This window comes from Jaculus jaculus, chromosome 17, assembly GCF_020740685.1.
Source record: "Jaculus jaculus isolate mJacJac1 chromosome 17, mJacJac1.mat.Y.cur, whole genome shotgun sequence".
Lineage (NCBI taxonomy): Eukaryota > Metazoa > Chordata > Mammalia > Rodentia > Dipodidae > Jaculus > Jaculus jaculus.
In genome coordinates, this window is record NC_059118.1 from 15,905,951 (window position 1) to 15,927,666 (window position 21,716).

General features: G+C 41.2%; 1 protein-coding gene across 3 annotated transcripts in view; it reads right to left on the reverse strand.

Moving 5' to 3' along the window:
* Setd2 (SET domain containing 2, histone lysine methyltransferase) overlaps positions 1 to 21,716 on the reverse strand; it is a 135,906-nt gene that overhangs the window by 28,901 nt on the left and 85,289 nt on the right. For all 3 annotated transcript variants that reach the window (XM_004662037.3, XM_045136808.1, XM_045136809.1), the window contains exon 15: positions 16,245 to 16,914. In XM_004662037.3, the coding sequence (XP_004662094.1) occupies positions 16,245 to 16,914 (670 nt within the window). The remainder of the gene's footprint in view (positions 1 to 16,244; positions 16,915 to 21,716) is intronic.

A 21,716-nucleotide genomic window follows, 5' to 3' on the forward strand; every position in this document is an offset into this window, starting at 1 on the left:
GGGTGTGGTGGTGCACGCCTTTAATCCCAGCACTTGGGAGGCAGAGGCAGGAGGATCGCCGTGAGTTCCAGGCCACCCTGAGACACAATAGTGAATTCCAGGTCAGCCTGGGCTAGAGTGAGACCCTACCTCGAAAAACCAAAAAAAAAAAAAAAAAAAAAAAGGAAGGAGGAAGGCCATGAGAGACAGAGAGAGAAGGAGAGAAAGAGCGAGAGTATGGGTACACTACAGTATTCTACCACTGCAAACAAGTTCACGACACATGTGCCACTTTGTACATCTGGCTTTATATGGGTACTGAGGAATCGAACCCAGGCCTTTAAGCTTTGCAAGCAAGCGCCTTTGACAGCTAAGCTATTTTTTCCAGCCCAGAAAATATGTCTTTAAATTTTCTTCCATGTGTCATATAGTTAAAAATGTTGTAGAATAATCTTTTGTTCCAAACACAAAATTTTTTAAATACCTTCTCATTTATTTTTGATTTTATATTTAAAAAAAAAAAAACCCTGGGCTGGAGAGATGGCTTAGTAATTAGGCACCTGTCTGTGAAACCTAAGGACCCTGGTTCGACGTGTAATTCCCCAGTACTCACATAAACCAGATGAACAAGGTGGAGTTCGTTTGCAGTAGCTAGAGGGCTCTGGTGTGCCCATTCTCTTTCTCTCAAATAAATAAATAAGTAAAATATTAAAAAAAAAACAAAAAAACTTAAGCCAGGAGTAGTATGGTGGTGCACACCTTTAATCCCAGCACTCGGGAGGATCACCATGAGTGCGAGGCCACCCTGAGACTACATAATGAATTCCAGGTCAGCCTGAGCTAGAGTGAGACCCTACCTTGAAAAACAAAAACCAAAAAAAAAAAACCCTTTTTAATCCTCTGGCTTCTGCTTCCCAAATGCAAAGATGAAAGGCATGCATCACTAAGACCTACTAGAAAACATCTCCCTCCCCACACACACACTGCATGTGCATGTGTGTGTGGAGGCCAGAGGTCAATTGTGTGTGGAGGTCTTTCTCAGTTGCTCTTTACCTTAGACTTTGATACATGCTCTCTCATTAAACAAACTGATTGATCTGGGTAGAGTAGCTAATCAGTGAAATCACAGGGACTCCATGTCTCCCCAGTGCTGGGATCACAGGTGTGTGCCACCATGGCCAGCATTTTAAGTGGGTTTTGGGGATCTGAACTGAGGTCCTCACTTTATCCACTAACCCACCTCTCCAGCCTTCCCCCGCTCACTCCCAGCTTTGGCTCAAAGAAAACTGTCCAGTTATTCAGCTTTCAATACAACTGGAGTAATAAGCAAAATGCTGCTACAGGAACTTTGGTTGTAGTCCATGCATCTGGAGTTCATATGCAGTGGCAAAAGGCCCTGGTGTGCCCATTCTCGCTCTATATAACTGCTACTTCCTCTCGCTTGTCCTCCCTGCTCTCAAATATATATGCGCGCGCGCACACACACACACACACACACACACACACACACACACACACACACATAAAATTTTGGGCTGGAGAGATGGCACAGCAGTTAAAGGTGCTTGCTTTGCAAAGGCTAATGGGCTTGGTTCAATTTCCCACTACCCATGTTAATCCAGAGGCACAAAGTGGCATATACATGTGGAGGTTCAAAGTGGCAAGAGGCCCTGGACCACCTATATTCTCTCTCTCACTCTTGCTCCCTACCCCCCTTGCAAATATACAAATCCTCTGCTCTTTTCAAGAAGCTCCCCTATTCTGTCACATTTATTAATTTGGTTATCCCTTTTATTTTTAAGATGAGGTCTTACTATGTTGCTCACATTGGCCTTGAACTCATAATCTTCCTGCCTCAGTCTTACAAATCCTAGGATTACAAGTGCCATCATACGTAGCTTCAGGGAGGTCTTTTGCTACCAACTAGTAACAATTAATATGGTTTTGTGACATGAGAAGATCAAAAGCAGTGAATTCATGGTACAAATAGTATAATCAAATTTTAAGCTACTTTTTTTTATTAAACCTTTTGGTAGTCATGTAGATACTGTATGTAAGTCCTACAAAGTTAGCAGAATGTTAATGCACCTAAAATTCTTACCACACAGTGACTTATACAGTACATTAAAATACAGAAAGCCCTTATATATATATTCCAATCCTAGCTGTGCAAGATTAAAGTACTGCCCATGCCTACAATTACAGCAGAAATAAGCAGCATGTCTAGTTCTCAACCACAGAAAACTGGTTAAAGAGGAAATGACAAAAAGTTTGAAAAATAATCTTGTGTGTGTGTGTATGTACATATTTCAAAGCTGGGGGTGATGGTGCATGCCTTTAATCCCAGCACTGGGGAGGAAGAGGTAGAAGGATTGCCGTGAGTTCAAGGCCACCCTGAGGGGGGAAAAATCATTTATTTTTTATTTATTTATTTATGAGAGGGGGGATGGAGGGAGGGAGGAAATGGATGGGTGCCTCAAGGCCTCTAGCTACTACAAATGAACTACAGATGCATGGGCCAACATGTGCATCTGGCTAATGTGGGTTCTGGAGAATCAAACCTGGGTCTAGGCTTTGCAGTCAAGCGCTTTAACCACTAAACTATCTCTTCAGCCCCAATCTTGTTATCTTTTTCTCGAGGTAGGGTCTCCCTCTAGCCCAGGCTGACCTGGAATTCACTCTGGAGCCTAGGAGTGGCCTTGAACTCGTACGAATCCTCCTACCTCTGCCTCCCAAGTGCTGGGATTAAAAGGTGTGTGCCACCATACCCAGATAATCTTGCTATTTTAAGAAGTGAAGACTGCTATGGAGTTGTGTTTGTGTGTATACATCCACATACATATGTAAGTCTCTACTAGGTTCTACTTTGTGATCACTGATGTATCTAGAATGTTATTTTCCAAGGATTCTGATACCTAAGGAAAATGCTTCACTTAGGGACAATTTTTGACCTTATGTACCGAGAAACATTAATCCAAATACAAAATATGATGATTCCAAATAATACCTATAAACAAAGTATTAAGAAAAAGTCAAGGGAGTAGAGAGATGGCTCAACAGTGAAAAGAACTAGATTGAAAAGCTTGCTAGGCCAGGGTTCAATTTCCCAGCCGCCCATATAAAGCCGGGTGGGCATTCATTTCCAATGATAGGAGATCCTGGTGTGTGGGTCGTCCCCCTACCCCACGTATAAAGGAGGGAGGGTGGGAGGGAGAAGGTAGAGAAGAAGGGCAGACTAACAGAGCTACCTATTCAAGATTAGTACACTGTGGGGAATTAATTACAGGGTCTTATTTGGGTTTACATTCCTAGCCTAGCCCAGGGATGACATACACAAACAGGAAGGCCGGGAGCAGGGGTGCACTCAGGAAGCTTAAGGATCACTATGAGTTCAAGGCCAGCCTGGAGCTACAGAGGAAGTTCTACGTCAGCCTGGGCTAGAGTGAGAAAGAAAAAGAAAAGATAATACCGTATAAGATTATCAATGTTTAAAAAGATTTTAGGGGCTGGAGAGATGGCTTAGTGATTAAGTGATTAAGGTGCTTGCCTGCAAAACCTAAGGACCCAGGTTCGATTCCCTAGTAACCACATAACCAGATGCACAAGGTGGCACATGTGTCTGGAGGTCATTTGCAGTGGCCAAAGACCTGGAAGTACCCATTCTATCTGCCTCTTCCTCTGTCTCAAGCAAATAAATAAATAAAAATATTTTTTAAGAGCTAGGGAGACGGCTTAGTGGTTAAGTGCTTGCCTGTGAAGTCTAACGACCCAGGTTCAAGGCTCAATTCCCCAGAACCCAAGTAAGCCAGATGCACAAGGTGATGCATGCATGTGGAGTTTGTTTGCAGTGGCTGGAGGCCCTGGTGTGTGCCCATTCTCTATCTGCCTCTTTGTCTGTTGCTCTCAAAAAAATAAAAATAAACAAAGCATGGATGGAACTGGAAAGGATTATATATACTAAAGTGAAGTAACCCAGGCCCAGAAAGCCAAGCATCACATGTTCTCTCTTGTATGTGGACCCTAGCTACAAATGATTGGACTTCTGTGTGAGTAGGAACTCAGTAGCAGAGGCCAGTAAGCTAGAAAGGGGATATACAGGGAATAGAAAGGAAAGGGGTGTACTTAATAGGATGGTATTGTATATATGTAAGTAGAAGAACAGATTAATGGGGGTGGAAAGGCCTAAGTGAGGTCAGGGGAAGAGACTGAGTAATGAAAAGGTGGAGGGAGGGCTAATCAAAACCTAAGAGGATATAAATAAGTCATTTGGAAACCTACTTTTTTGGACAATGGAACACACAGGAGCCATAGATTGTTACTAGAAAATTTTCAGTGCCAAGGATGGGATACTCTAGAGTGAGTTGTTGACCAGAGAGGTCCCTGATACCCCCAAAATATTACAGGCCATTGCTGAGGCCCATGGTTTCCCACCAGGAATAGATGCTAAGACCCTATTGCTGAAGACTCCACATACTTGGGCTACAAGGTCACTGAGAAATCCTGCTGGAGCTGAGCTGAAAACCTCCTCCATGTAGACCAGCTGACCGAAAGCTGGAAAAAGCCACATTGCATGCAGTTAAATGGGAAAGAGAAAAATCACCAGTGGAGATACTCAGCAGTGGACACTGCAAGCCTTATATTTGGCTAGCCAGGCCAAATGAGCCAACAGGTACAATGGCAGCACATCTGTTATGGGGAAACCAACTGCCCTCTAATTGGACTGGAAGCCCGCTTCATAGGAGGGAATACATCCCTGATACTGAAAGCCTACAGCAGGGGTAGTCATAAGCCCTAGGGGTGTAACATCTGCTGATGTCTGAATAAATGTATATACTATGCTCACCAAACTTCCCAGTAAGCACTTCTTTTAATGTTCATACCCATACATTAATATTAATGCTACTCTCACTTTTGGTTAGAGAAGCTTCTCTTTTCAGATGGACTCAGAAGGCACCATGGTGCTGAGAAGATATGACAAGAACCAAGTCACTATGAATACATATAGTCCACTCCTATAAACTGGCAACAATCCAGACTTCTGGTATAAATTTAGTTTCTATGAAAATGAACACAGTAAAATGATTAACCAGAACTTTTCTAACCCATAAGGCTTAATATGAAAACTACAAGGATTAGAATCAGAATTCTTTTTGGACATGCCCTCCTATCTAAACCATCAGCAAATTCTGTTGCCTTTTTTTTTTTTTTTCTTTCTTTCTTTTTTTGGTTCTTCGAGGTAGGGTCTTACTCTAGCCGAAACTGACCTGGAATGCACTATGTATTCTCAGGGTGGCCTTGAATTCACAGCAATCCTCCTACCTCTGCCTACCAAGTGCTGGGATCAAAGGTGTGCACCACCACACTTGGCTTTACTCAGGGATTTTTTTTTTTTTTTTTTGAGAGAAAGAGAATATGGATATTCCAGGGCCTCTAGCCACTGCAAACAAACTTCAAATATATGGTCCACATTGTGTATCTGGCTTTACGTGGGTACTGGGGAATCGAACCAGAATTAGACTTTGCAGGCAAGCACTTTAACCACTGAGTAATCTTTCCAGCCTACTAGCTGTACTTTTTCACCCCCAACTTTTATGTGCAAATGACCGTAATCTCTTGGCTGGATTATTCAACATTTTTTACATATGTGTGCATGCAGAGGCCAGAAGTTGACATCAGGTGTCCTCCTTGACCACAGGCAAGGTCTCTAAGTAGAACCCAAAACTAGTCTACACAGCCAGCTTCCCTGGAAATCCCATCTCCACCTACCAAGTGACGGAATTTTATAAATGCCATACCCATTCAGCATTTACATGAGCCCTGGGGATCAATATTTCAGTCCTCACACTGGTGCAGCAAGTGCTTTATGAACTGAGCCATCTCCTCAGATCACAACCAACAGCCTTTGGTCTACTTTTGTCCTTAACGAACACGATTTACACAAAACAGCCAAACTGATCCACTTAAATTATGTCAAATCAGCACTCTGTTATAGGAAATCACTCCAGTGGATATCCACATGACTTGAAGTTAAAAATCCTCATAAAGCTTGACCATCTTTCCCTTCCCTACTACATATTTTATGATAACTATTTAATAACCAGGGATGGGAAGCTGACTCAGCACTTAAAGGCACTTACTTGCAAAGCCTGCTAGCTTTAATTCCCCAGCACCCTTATAAAACTAGACACACAATGGCACAGGTAAAGACCCTGTCATACATGTGTACATACATGTACACAAGGAAATAAGTAATTAAAATTTAAACAAACAGCCAGGTGTGGTGGCACACACTTATTTTAATCCCAGCACTCAGAAGGCAGAGATAGGAGGGTCACAGTGAGTTCAAGGTCACCCTGAGCCTAAATAAATAGTGAAATCCAGGTCAGCCTAAGCTAGAGTGAGACCCTACCTCAAAAAACAAAATTAAATAAACACAATCCCCCACTTTAAAGAGAAAATCTGGCTCAGGCTGGCTTTGAACACTATCTTCCTGTTTCAGCTTCCCATAGTGCTGGGGTTACAAGTACATGCCACCACATGAAATCCAAACATCAATTTGGAGAGGGGAGAGGGGAGAGGGGAGAGGGGAGAGGGCATCATTGCCAAGTGAAACATGTTATTTCTAGAGAAAGCAGGCCATGTATATAAAGTTATAATAGGAGAAAGAAAAAGCCCATGTTTTATAGGCTAAAACTCCTTTGATCAGTGACACCACGTTCATAAAAAATTGATAATATAATTAAGTAAGGCTGATCATGCAAAAATTTTAGTCTAAGCTGGGCATGATTTCGCACACCTTTAACCCTAGCACTTGAGAGGCAGAGGTAGGAAGACTGTCTTAAGTTCCAGTTCAGCATAGAACTACATATACAGTGTAAGTTCCAAGTCAGCCTGGGCTGGAGTGAGACCTTACCTCAAAAATACCCTCCCCCCAAAGTACTTATTAAATGTAGTAGGTAAAACTGTCTGTAATCCAAGCATATGTATTTGTGAAACATAAAATACTGTGTGCCAGTTAAATATCTGTTATTAGGAGGAAACCTGTAGATTGGCCTTACCCTAGCAAATGACTTAAAAGTATACAGATAATTTCTCTACTATAGATCTGGCTACAAATATCTTTAAAATGTATAAAAAGCACAGGCCTTGTTTTTTGAAGTAGGGTTTCACTCTAGCTTAGGCTGACCTGGAATTTACTACGTAGTATCAGGGTGTCCTTGAATTCACAGTGATCCACCTACCTGTGCCTCCCAAGTGCTGGGATTAAAGATGTGCACCACCACGCCCGGCTCCAAAAGCACAGGCCTTTAATCACAGATAGTAGAGCAGGAGGATTGGCGTCTTTCAGGCCAGCCTGAGCTATGGAGTGAACTCAAAGCCAGAATGGGCAAGACCCTATCTCAGAAAAAAGGTTAGGGATGTAATTCAGTGGTAAAACGCTGCTTTGCTTGGTATTCATGAGATTCTAATCTCAAAAAAAGGGAAAAAAAGTTTGAGAGGGGATGCATAAGAGAAATCTCAGAAAATTTTTATGTCTTACTTCAAGTGGGGGAGGGAGAGTATCACACTACTGCCAGGTGTGGTGGCACATGCCTTTAATCCCAGCACAAGGGAGGCAGAGTAGGAGGATGGCTGTAACCTCCAGGCCACACTGAGACTACATAGTGAATTCCAGGTCAGCCTGAGCTAAAGCCAGACCCTACCTTGAACAACCAAAACAGAGAGTTATATCCCTCATCGTCAATGAACCAGAACAATCATAACTCTTATAATCTTTGTTAAAACTGAAATTTTTTGGCAGATGGAGATTTAAAATAAGGTCTTGTCAGTCCCTTTTATTATTATTAAATATATTAAAAATATATTTATTATTAATATAATTATCTTATTTTTAATACATTATATTAACATATTATTTATTATTAGTATATATACACACACACACATACATACATACATACATACACACACACATACATACATACACACACATACATACATACATATATATGATCTCGCTCTAACCCAGGCTGACCTGGATGGAATGCACTCTAGTCCCAGGCTGGCCTCCAACTCACAGGGATCCTCCTACTTTGAACTACCAAGTGCTGAGATTAAAGACATGTGCCACCACACCTGGCAAACTGAACTTTTACTTTTTAAGATTTATTTGCCTGTTTATGTGTGTATGGGCATACTAGGGTCTCTCTTACATGGGTGGCTAGAGTTTTGAACCCAAGCCAGCAAGCACTGCAAGCAAGAGCTTTTAATTGCTAAACCACTAAAGTTCAGCCTCCTTGAACTTTAGTATTCAGTTGTGATTTAAAAAAATCATTATTTGCTCAAAATGTAATTATAAGTAAACACATATAACAAAGACTGCATATATTTACATTTTATCCTGTTACATATTGCAGTATCATCAATATTATCACATTTTCTGCCAGGTGTGGTGCCACATGTCTTTACTCCTAGCAGTCAGGAGGCCTAGGTAGAAGGGTCACAGTGAATCTGAGGCCAGCCTGAGATACATAGTGAATTTCAGGTTAACCTGGGCCAGAGAGAGACTTTACCTGAAAAACCAAGAGTATCAGTTTCTGTACTCTTAGTACCCTGTGTGTTGGTACAGTAGCCACTGGGTTTGAACATTACAGATCTCAAGGCTTTTTCCCAAAGATCAGATTGTGGCACCAGATAACAGATGAACAAACCCAAACCAACTGCATGTCAGAGCACGTTAATGTCCATACTCCCTTCAGCATTAAGGTAAATGAGTAAAAAATACCATTAAAACTTGGTATTTTAAATCATATTAACATCCATTATTTCATGGAAATCTCAATCACCTTGAGGCATTCTGTTCATTTTATAGATGAGGAAACTTAGATCCAAAAATATTAACATCTGGATGGGAGAGATGGCTTAGTGGTAAAGGAGCTTGACAGCAAAGCAAAGGACCTCAGTTTAAGTCCCCAGGACCCATGTAAGCCAGATGCACAAGGTGGCACAAGCATCTGTAGTTCATTTGCAGTGGCTGAGGCCCTGGCATGCCCATTTTCTCTCTCCCTCTCAAATAAATATATTAAAAAATATATACACATCTTTCTCCAAGATGATTGTGCCAAAATACACATTACAAACATGTTCTGTATTTCACATTACTCAAAGCCCAAAATCGTCTCTGTTCAACTTGTATCATAGAGGAAGAGACATTCAATTACCTTCTATTCAAACTTATGTAAACTGGATTAGAGATCCCCTGATAGGGGTAGACTTGACATAAGTAAAATTAGACATTTAAATCATCTGATAAGTAGCTGTAGAGAAAAATTTCTCTTTAGATAACAGAAAAATAGATTCTATTTTATAAGAACAATCATATAACCAATAAAATCTACAATGCACAATCTTACATGGTTGGTTGTCTGTGACAAGGTTTAAATTGGCTTTTTTTTGGGGGGGGTTGTTTTGTTTTTGGAGGTAGGGCTTTGCTCAATCCTAGGCGGACCTGGAATTCATTATGTAGTCTCAAGCTAGCCTAGAACTCACAAGTGATCCTCCTACCTAGGTCTCTTGAATGCTGGGATTAAAGGTGTGTGCCACCATGGCCAGCTCTAAATTGGTTTTAAACTCAAGATTGTCCTGACTTGCAAGCACTGAGATTATAGGCATGAACCACCAAGCCTGGCTTCTGTTAGGAATCTTTAATAATTCTAAGCTGGGAGAGAACTAGAGCAGCTGCGGCTCCCTCCCCTCCCCCACCGCCTGAGCCCAGCTCCACCGAACAGAGCAGTCCTGGGACCCGGCCATGCCAAGTTGAGCCAACAGCGGAACCCATGCAGGAGCCCGTCCAGCAGCAACAGCAGTAGGCCCAACAGCAGCAGCTTCAGCTGCTGAAAGACCCAACAGAGGCAGCTTCAGCAGCAGCAGTTCCACCAGCGGGGGTGCTGATCTGCAGGGCCACAGTTGCCAGGCTCAGTTTGCCCCGCAGAAAAAGCCAGTGCCCAGCTCCAGAAATCAGAACAGCAGCCCGACGACCCAGGTAGCAACTTGACTGAGACAAAAATCATCCAAGGTAACTGGGTTTGCACCAGGGAAGGGTCTCACTTGGTCACAAGCTGACTTGGATCCCTCAACGACCAGAAATCTTAACCTCTATGTTGATAGAGGATCTGGTTGTTATAATAACTACTCTGGCATACATACTTGGGGCTGTTTTTGACTGAATGAGTACAGTGTTTAGTTAACTTTTAGAATCTACCTGTATTTTATTCCTCTCAGCCTACTTGAATACCCCCATAGCAGGGAAACTCAACCCCTAGGAGCACCTTTGTAGATACTTTCAGAGTCTTAAGAGCCACATCTAACACTTCAAGCTCCTACAAAGGCAAGCCCATCAGGATTACAGCAGATTATTCAACACAAACTTTAAAAGGCAGAAGGGCTTGGAGTGATGTATCCCAAGTTCTTAAAGATAACAACTGTCAACCAAGGTTACTTTATCCTGCAAAGTTATCCATTCAAATAGATGGAGAAGTAAGGACATTCCATGGCAAAAGCAGGTTAAAGGAGTATTTGAAGACAAAACCAGCTCTACAGAAAAAACTTGATAGAATCCTCCATGCTGAAGAAAAAGGAAAAGCACACATATAAGGAACCTAGAAAAAACAAGCAATACTCAAATACTAATTAACACAAGAGAGCACAGGTAGAACCGGAACCACAAAAAAATAGCAAACATAAATACACACCTTTCAATAATATCTCTTAATATCAACGGCCTCAATGCCCCAACGAAAAGACATAGATTTGCAAACTGAGTTAAAAAGCAGGATTCTACAATTTGTTGTCTCCAAGAAACTCACCTTTCTACAAAGGATAGACATTATCTTAGGGTGAAAGGTTGGAAGACAGTGTTTCAAGCAAATGGGCCTAGAAAACAAGCAGGGGTTGCTATACTAATATCTGACAAGGTAGACTTTAGTCCAACGTTAGTCAAGAAAGATAAGGAATGTGACTTTATATTGATTAAGGGCACATTCCAACAGGAGGACATTACAATCCTAAACATATATGCACCTAACATGGGGGCTCGCAAATTCATCAAACACACACTATTAGAACTAAGGTCACAGGTAACACCAAACACAGTGGTGGTGGGTGACTTTAACACCCCACTCTCATCAATTGACAGGTCATCCTGGGAAAAAATAAACAGAGAGGCATCTGGACTAAATGAGGTCATAGAAGGAATGGACCTAACAGATATATACAGGACATTTCATCCAAAGGCTGCAGAATATACATTCTTTTCAGCAGCACATGGAACATTCTCTAAAATAACATAAAAGCAAATCTTAACAAATTCAGGAAAATTGAAATAATTCCTTGCATTCTAGCTGACCACAATGAAATTAAACTACAAATCAGTAGCAAGAAAGGCTATAGAGCATACACAAAATCATGGAAACTAAACAATACACTACTAAATGATGAATGGGTCAATGAAGAAATCAAGAAGGAAATCAAAAAATTTATAGAGTCAAAAGATAATGAGAACACAACATATCAAAATCTCTGGGACACAATGAAGGCAGTTCTAAGAGGTAGATTTATAGCCTTAAGTACCTATATTAAGAAATTAGAAAGGTCACAAGTAAACAACCTAATGCTTCACCTTAAAGCCTTGGAAAAAGAAGAACAAGGTGAACCAAAAATCAGTAGGCAGGAAGAAATAATAAAGATTAGGGCAGAAATTAATGAAATAGAAACAAACAAACAAAAAAAAACAATCCAAAGAATTAATGAAACAAAGAGTTGGTTCTTTGGAAGGACAAACAAGATTGATAAACCCTTAGCAAATCTGACCAAAACAAAAAGAGAAGAGACACAAATTAATAAAATCAGAGATGAAAAAGGTAACATCACAACAGATTCCAGAGAAATTCAAAAAATCATAGGGACATACTATAAAAGCATATACTCCACAAAGTATGAAAATCTGAAAGAAATGGATGATTTCCTTGATCTATATGACCTACCTAAATTAAATCAAAATGAGATTAATCACTTAAATAGACCTATAACAAACATGGAGATCTGAGCAGTTATTAATAATCTCCCAACTAAAAAAAGCCCAGGCCCGGATGGATTCACTGCTGAATTTTACCAGACCTTTAAGGAAGAGCTAACACCATTGCTTCTTAAGCTTTTCCAGGAAATAGAAAAAGAAGGAATTCTACCAAACTCCTTCTATGAAGCCAGCATCACCCTGATACCAAAACCAGGCAAAGATAGAACAAAAAAAAAAACAAGAAAGAAAAGAAAATTACAGACCAATCTCCTTCATGAACATAGATGCAAAAATTCTCAACAAAATATTGGCAAACAGAATACAAAGAGTATATCAAAAAGATCCTTCACCCTGACCAAGCAGGCTTTATCCCAGAGATGCAGGGATGGTTCAACATACGCAAATCTATAAATGTAATACGTTATATAAACGGGTTGAAGGACAAAAATCACATGATCATCTCATTGGACACAGAGAAAGCATTTGACAAAATCCAACATCCCTTCATGATAAAAGTCCTACAGAGACTGGGAATAGAAGGAACATATCTCAATATAATAAAAACTATTTATGACAAGCCTACAGCCAACATATTACTAAATGGGGAAAAACTGGAAGCTTTTCCACTAAAATCAGGAACAAGACAAGGGTGTCCACTGTCCCCACTTTTATTTAATATAGTTTTGGAAGTCTTAGCCATAGCAATAAGGCAAGAGACACACATAAAAGGGATACAAATTGAAAAGGAAGACATCAAGTTATCATTATTTGCAGATGACATGATTCTATACATAAAGGACCCTAAAAACTCTACTAGCAAACTGTTAGAGCTGATCAAAACCTACAGCTATGTAGCAGGATACAAAATAAATACACAGAAATCAGTAGCCTTCATATATGCTAACAACAAACACACAGAGGATGAAATCAGAAAATCACTACCATTCACAATTGCATCAAAAAAAAAAAAAAAGGTACCTTGGAATAAACCTAACGAAGGAAGTAAAGAATCTCTACAATGAGAACTTTTAAAACACTCAAGCGAGAAATTGCAGAAGACACTAGAAAGTGGAGAAACAACCCCTGTTCCTGGATTGGAAGAATCAATATTGTGAAAATGGCAATCTTACCAAAAGCAATCTACACATTTAATGCAATCCCTATCAAAATTCCAAAAGCATTCTTCATGGAAATAGAAAAACAATCCAAAAATTCATTTGGAATCACAAAAAACCTTTAATACAGAGCCATAGTAACAAAAACAGCGTGGTACTGGCACAAAAACAGACCAGTGGAACAGAACAGAGGACACAGATGTAAGCCCAAGTAGATACAGCCACCTGATATTCGATAAAAATGCCAAAAATACTCATTGGAGAAAAGACAGCCTCTTCAGCAAATGGTGTTGGGAAAACTGGATATATATCTGCAGAAGGATGAAAATAGATTCTTCTCTCTCGCCATGCACAAGAATTAAGTCCAAATGGATTAAAGACCTTAACACCAGACCTGAAACTCTGAAACTACTAGAGGAAAAACTAGGGGAAACCCTTCAACATATTGGTCTTGGCAAAGACTTTCTGAATACAACCCCAATTGCTCAGGAAATAAAACCACAGATTAATCACTGGGACCTCATGAAATTACAAAGATTTTGCACCGCAAAGGACACAGTGAAAAAAGCAAAGAGGCAACCTACAGAATGGGAAAAAATCTTCGCCAGCTATATATCTGATAGAGGATTCTAGGATATACAAAGAACTCAAAAAGTTAAATAATAAGGAATCAAACAAGCCAATCAAAAAATGGGCTATGGAGCTAAATAGAGCATTCTCAAAGGAAGAAATATGAATGGCATATAAGCATCTAAAAAAATGTTCTACGTCACTAGTCATCAGGGAAATGCAGATTAAAACTACATTGAGATTCCATCTCACTCCTGTCAGATTGGCCACCATCATGAAAACAAATCATCATAAAAGTTGGCGGGGATGTGGAAAAAGAGGAACCCTTCTACACTGCTGGTGGGAATGCAATCTGGTCCAGCCATTGTGGAAATCAGTGTGGAGGTTCCTAAAACAGCTAAAGATTGATCTACCATATGACCCAGCTATAGCACTCCTAGGCATATATCCTAAGGACTCATCTCATTTCCTTAGAAGTACGTGCTCAACCATGTTTATTGCTGCTCAATTTATAATAGCTGGGAAATGGAACCAGCCTAGATGTCCCTCAACTGATGAGTGGATAATGAAGATGTGGCACATTTATGCAATGGAGTTCTATTCAGCGGTAAAGAAAAATGAAGTTATGAAATTTGCAGAAAAATGGATGGATCTGGAAAGGATTATACTAAGTGAGGTAACCCAGGCCCAGAAAGCCAAGCGCCACATGTTCTCTCTCATATGTGGATCCTAGCTACAGGTGACTGGGCTTCTGTATGAGAATGAAAATACTCAGTAGCAGAGGCCAGTAAGTTTAAAAGGAGACATAAAGGGAAGAGAAAGGAAGGGAGGAGGGTACTTAATAGGTTGATATTGTATATATGTAAGTACAATGATTGTGATGGGGAGGTAATATGATGGAGAATGGAATTTCAAAGGAGAAAGTGTGTGGGGGGAGGGAGGGAATTAACATGGGATTTTTTTTTTTTCCAAGCCAAACTGTATCCAGCTTTATTAAAGATACTTTTCATAAACAATCATGGTATTTCAGGCAGGACATGGGCAGACACTCAGTAACAGTATACAAGAACTTTCAAACTCCCTTCTTGTATGGACTACCAAAATCAGAAAGCCACTATAAAATCCAATGAAGTCTTCATGTGATGCTCGGAACAGGGGAGTTTAGAGTGAGGGTTGACATTTCACATTGAGCATGTTGTTTTAACAACTTTTCACAAGCCGACCCTGACTTTCAGGAAATGAAATGAAAATGGAAGGATTATTAATCTGAAAAATCCACAATCTTTTAGAAAAGGTACCACAGCTCTTGAGAGGAACACCGTCATCTCAGTGATGTCAATGCAAAGTCCAGGTCATCTGACACACTGGCAGAACCAGTGTGAAGGGGTCAGGTCCCAACAGATCTCTGGTGTTAAGGGAGTTAAGTCTATGCTGATGGTGGAGGGCAGAACATAAAAATGGACTTTTGAGTTTTCACATGCCATGAGGCATCTGTGCCAAGGTTGGCTACTGTGTCAACACAAGGGAATCCCTCCTCCCCAGAGCCAAGGGGAATCTTTCAAAACTAGCAGGGAAAGGTGTTTTCCCATCACTCCAGCTTGGGAGACCTTCTGTTAGTGACACTTGTTCCACCCCCTCCCCCCAAAACAATGAAGTGTTCTGTGTGCTAACAACATAGCTTTAAAAAAAAAAAAAAAAGTAAAACAAAATTCTGCATTTTTATAAAACTTGATAAAAAATAGTATTTCAAACTGTACAGTCACCAGAAGTACACAGTTATCAAAAATGCACACACTTCACTTGGCATCTCCGGCACCTTCGGCTTTCTGTGCCTGGTCTAACATGGGATTTTTTTATAATCATGGAAAATGGTAATAAAAAATTTAAAAAAATTCTCAGCTGGGCATAGTACCATACATCTATAATTTCTACATTCTGGTGGCTGAGGTAGGAGGCTCACCATGAGTTTGAGCCTAGTCTGGGCTTTAGAATAAACTCCAGGTCAACCTGGGCTTGGGGTAGAGTAAGACTCTGCCTAAAACTCAGGCCAAATCCAGGTGTGGTGGCACCCACCTTTAATCCCAGCACTTGGGAAGCAGAAGTAGGAGGTTCACCAAGAGTTCCAGGCCATCCTGAGACTACATAGTGAATTCCAGGTCAGCCTGAGCTAGAAATGAGACCCTACCTCAAAAAACAAGACAAGCTGTGCGTGGTGGTGCACACCTTTAATCCCAGCACTCAGGAGGCAGAGGTAGGAGGATTGCCATGAGTTCGAAGCCACCCTGAAACTCCATAGTGAATTCCAGGACAGCCTGGGCTAGAGTGAGACCCTACCTCGAAAAACCAAAAAAATAAAAAAGACTAAATGATCAACGACAGGATTTCTCCCCTTATACTAATATCTCAAGTAATTAAGCAATCAATTTCAAGACATATTCTTGTACCAGATTTAATCAACATTCCATTAACAGACCCTAAGACGTGAAAGAGATTCCAATATTAATTACCTGTACAATTGGTGGAGTTGTCTGTGAATATGGTGATGTCACTCCATAAACTGTTGGACATGTCTGTCCTTGATAGTATATGGTTGCTTGAGACTGTGCAGGAGAGTACTGCTGTTGTACACTGACAGGTTGTTGACTTGAATCCCACACACTATAATTCTGTCCTTGGACTGGGCCTGGAGCTGGTACTGGCATTACAGCAACACTAGAGTCTTGGTGTACCACATTTTCATTCTGGGCTACATATTGTGAACTAGAAACTTCCACAGGGGCTGCCACATGTGGTACCACTGGTACTGATGGAGGAGCAGCAAGTGATTCTGTAGAATGTCCCACTAAGGGCTGAGCATGATCATAAGGAGCAGGAGAGCATACGGGGTCCATGCTAGGCGTGGGCAGGAGCACCTTTCCGGCATTAGGGTTACTAGGATCCACGTAGGCCTGCATGGGATAACCTGGTGGATAGCCAGCAAAGGCGTGATGGGCGGCATTATAACCAAGAGAGTCATAGGGCAGTGGTGATGTCATTCCCAGGTTCTGCATCTGCTGCTGTTGCTTTTGAGCCTCCCGCTGGGCTACCTCTTGCTCAAACAATTTCCGGCGCTCCTCTGTAGAAAGTTTATTTCTATCTTTAATCCGCACTTTCTTTTTAGAAGTTGGTGTATCATATCTATAAAGAAAAAAATATGACAAAAACTTATTCACAAAATCATACAATAGTAAATAGTATGTCACACGTGACTAAAACATTAACCACACCAAATCCAATTTGGAAGTAGTTATAAAAAAAAAAAAAATCACTTCTTCCTCAGGAAAACAACAAATGGCCAGTGCAGTGAGAGGGCCCAAAGACAGTGTCTAGATGGCCTGGCATATGCATTCTTTCTCCCCATTCCTCTCTCCCTGCTTGAAAATAAATAAATAAAAATATGAAAAAAACTAGCCAGGCATGGTGATGCACACCTTCAATCCCAGCACTTAGGAGGCTGAGGTAGGAGGATTGCTGTGAGTTCAAGGCTACCCTGAGACTACAGAGTGAATTCCAGATGAGTCTGGAATATTTACTTACTGACTACCACCATTTTGATAAGGGCTTTCACAGTAAAATGTATTTTTGGATGAATGTGAGGAAGACAGAAATTTTCAATGTCTCACAAAAAATTGGACTCTTCTATTTGATAGGCACACTTCTCTCAGGAACCCCAAATCTAGGAGATTTTTAAAATTCCCTATCACACAGATAAGAAAAAATAATTTCTAATCATGCAGTTCCCATGTATCCATTAGTCCTTCACTTCTCTATTCTAAAAGTTGGTTCAACTTTATAATCTCTTTGACAACCAGAATAAGGATGGGTAATCCCTTTTGCTAAGAAACATGTAACAGGGGCTGGAGAGATGGCTTGGTGGCTAATGTGCATGCCTGTGAAGCCTAAGGACTCAGGTTCAATTGTCCAGGACCCACATAAGCCACATGCACAGAGTGGCGTATGTGTCTGGAGTTGCAGTGGCTGGAGGCCCTGGCACACCCATTCTGTGTTCTCTAATAAACAATGAATCAATTTTTAAAAAAAGAAATATGTAACAGAAATAATATTGGCCATTTTGATAGTTCTTGTAATAGTAGAGTTCTTTTCTTTCATGCTCATCAATAAATGGTACAGTATATTTAGCACAAAACATAACAAAGAATCTAATACTTTATTTTAAAAACATTTTTTTCCTAAGGTAGGGTCTTCTCTAGCCCAGGCTGACCTGGAATTCACTATGTAGTCTCAGTGCAACCTCAAACTCACAGCAATCCTCCTACCTCTGCCTCCCAAATGCTGGGACTAAATGCATGTCTACCACAAAGAGAGAGAGAAAAAAAAAAACATATTCTCTCTCTCTCTTTTTTTTTTTGGTGGGGGGGGGGCAGTTGAGGTTAAGTCTTCCTCTAGTCCAGGCTGACCTGAAATTCACTATGTAGTCTCAGGGTGGCCTTGAACTTATGACATCCCTCCTACCTCTGCCTCCCAGGTGCTGGTATGAAAGGTGTGCACCACCAGGCCTGGCTCAAAACATACATTCTTGTTTTGTTTTGCTTTTTTTTAAATTTTTGTTTGTTTATTTTTATTTATTTGAGAGTGACAGAGAGAAGGAGGGAGAGAGACAGAGAGATAGAGGGAGAGAGGGAGGGAATGGGTGCACCAGGGCCTCCAGCCACTACAAACGAACTCCAGACGCATGCACCCCCTTGTGCATCTGGCTAAAGTGGGTCCTGGGGAATCGAGCCTGAACCAGGGTCCTTAGGCTTTACAGGCAAGCACTTAACTGCTAAGCCATCTCTCCAGCCCTTGTTTTGCTTTTTATTTATTTACTTTTTAAATTTTTATTTATTTATTTGAGAGCAATAGACACAGAGAGAAAGACAGAGAGAGGGAGAGAGAGAGAATGGGCGCGCCAGGGCTTCCAGCCTCTGCAAACGAACTCCAGACGCGTGTGCCCCCTTGTGCATCTGGCTAACGTGGGACCTGGGGAACTGAGCCTCGAACCGGGGTCCTTAGGCTTCACAGGCAAGCGCTTAACCACTAAGCCATCTCTCCAGCCCTTGTTTTGCTTTTTAAAATATATTTTATTTATTTGTTTGATACAGAGAAAGAGGCAGAGAAGAGAAGAGAATGGACATGCCAGGGCCTCCAGCCACTGTGAACAAACCCCAGACGTATGTGCCCCTTGTACATCTGGCTTACATGGGTCCTGGGTCCTTTGGCTTTGTAGGCAAGTGCCTTAACTTCTAAGCCATCACTCCAGCCCTAAAATATACTTTTTTGTTTTTGTTTTTCGAGGTAGGGTCTCACTCTAGCCCAGGCTGTCCTGGAATTCACTATGAATTCTCAGGGTGGTCTCGAACTCACGGTGATCCTCCTACCTCTGCCTCCCGAGTGGTGGGATTAAAGGCGTGCGCCACCATGCCCAGCTCTTGTTCTTAATACTAACATTTTAAAATGCTTTTTGTTTTTTTCCTGTGACTATATGTTTACAGTTGACTTGAGTCTTCCAGGATTAAGTTTATTCTCTACTGGTGACATAGTACATTAATACTTTGAAAAACTTCTGAGATGCAAATTGCATAAGAACCTCTAAAGTGTGTACTGATTGCTTGGTTTGCTATCCAGGACAAGGCTGTTCACAGAAGCAGGCAACTACGGACACTAGCATTCCATTTTCTGAGGTCTCTCTAACCTGAACCTTGCATCTGTCCCTGGAACCTGTGCACAGCCTCCCAGGTGAGAAAGCATATGGCTAGGAAGGAAGTAAGAAAAATCCTGGACACCAGCAGAGAAAAGTCCCTGGCAGCCAACAATGATCAATAGTGAACTTTATTAGATCAGAGCATCTCTAGGCCACCATACCTTAGCCAAGACCACTGATCACTTTACTTGGGGCATATCCTGGTCAGGCCTGATGTCAGCAGCATAGGCAATCTCAGCAAGAAGGCAGGACGCAGGACCAGAAAGATCAAGGGCCCCTCAAATGACCCCAACTGGGTATCTCTAAGCCACATCCACATGCAACCCTCACCTACAAAACGACCCCCACCCTTTTTGGCTTTTCAAGGTATGGTCTCACTCTATACCAGGCTGACTTGGAAATTCACTATGTAGTTTCAGGCTAAGCTCAAACTCATGGAAATCCTTCCTCTGCTTCCCAGTGCTGGGCTTATAGGCATGAGCCATACCATGCCCAGTTTCTTATTTTTAGTCAGCATATAAAGTAATATTTTTAGTCAGCATATATAAAGTAATGGATTTCATTTTTTGGAAAGTTTCATGTCTAAAGACAACTTCTTATTGGATGTGGTGGAACACGCCTGTAATTCCAGGACTTGAGAGGCACATACAATAGATGACTAAGTGCAAGACCAACCTAGTATACATAGCATGTTCCAGGTTAGAGGCTACTTAGCGAGACCCTATTCCAAAAATACAAAAGAAGTCTAGAGAGATGGCTTAGTGGTTAAAGCACTTCCCTGCAAAATCTAAGGACCTAGGTTCGACTCCCCAGAATCCATGTAAGTTAGAAGCACAAGGGGGCACATGTGTCCGGAGCTCAACTGCAATGGCTAGAGGCCCTGGTGTGCCTATTCTCTCTCATTAAAAAAAAAAAAAAAAGAAAAAGAAAAAAAATTCCCCAGCTGCTCATGTAAAGCTGAAAGAATATTTATTTGTAACTGCAATGTTACTCTCACTTTTGGTAGAGAACCTTCTCTTTTCAGATGGCAGTGACCTTGGGATGACTCAGAAGGCATCATGGTGCTGGAAAGAAGTGACAGGAGTGCTCAGCACTGCAATATCTCTATCATACCTTCTAAAGCTCAGGGTCCATTGCAGAAGAGGTGGCGGAAAAAATGCAAGAGCCAAAGGAAGGGTAGGACTCCTTACAACGTGCTCTTCCAGACACAAAATGGCCTGAATATCCATGACCTCACAGTGCCTGACACTACATACACAAGTCCATCTTAATAGGAGGAAAAGATCATGGCATCAAAATAAGAGAGAGACTGATTAAGATGGGGAGGGGATATGATGGAAAATGGATTTGCAAAGGGGAAAGCACGGGGGTGGACTGCGGGTGCAGGGGAGGGCATTGCCATGGGATATTGTTTACAATCATGGAAGTTGTTAATAAATGAAGAAAAGAAAAAAAATTGAACAAAACATTGAAAAAAAATGGAAAGGAAGGAAGGAAGCCAGCCAGCTAGCCAGCCATGGTGACACATACCTTTAAGCCCAGCACTCAGGAGGAAGAGGTAGGAAGATCACTATGAGTTCAAGGCCAGATAGGAACTATAGAGTGAGTTCCAGGACAGCCTGAGCTAGAAGACAACTACCTCAAAATAAAAAGAAATACCGAAAAATTATTGGATAGAGCTGGGTATGGTGGCGCATGCCTTTAATCCCAGCACTTGGGAGGCAGAGGTAGGAGGATCGCCGTGAGTTCGAGGCCACCCTGAGACTCCATAGTGAATTCCAGGTCAGCCTGGACTAGAGTTAGACCCTACTTCAGAAAAATAAAATAAAATAAAATTGTTGGATAGAGGTAGCACTTCATCTCAGTGAAAAATGTATATGGGTTTTCAAACAAATGGCTCTACCTTATAAATCCACAAACAATTCCAAATGAATTAAGGACTTAATTTTCTTTAAGCATACACACATACACATAGCACATTACCTCAAAGGTAGGAAAGTAATTTTTCTCTTTTTTTAAACAAAAAATTTTATATTAGCCAGGCGTGGTAGTGCATGCCTTTAATCCCAGCACTCGGGAGGCAGAGGTAGGAGGACTGCCATGAGTTTGAGGCCACCCTGAGACTCCATAGTGAATTCCAGATCAGCCTGGGCTAGAGAGAGAACCTACCTCAAAAAAAAAAAAAAAAAAAAAATTTATATTTACTAATTTATTATAGACACAGAGAGGGAGGGAGGTA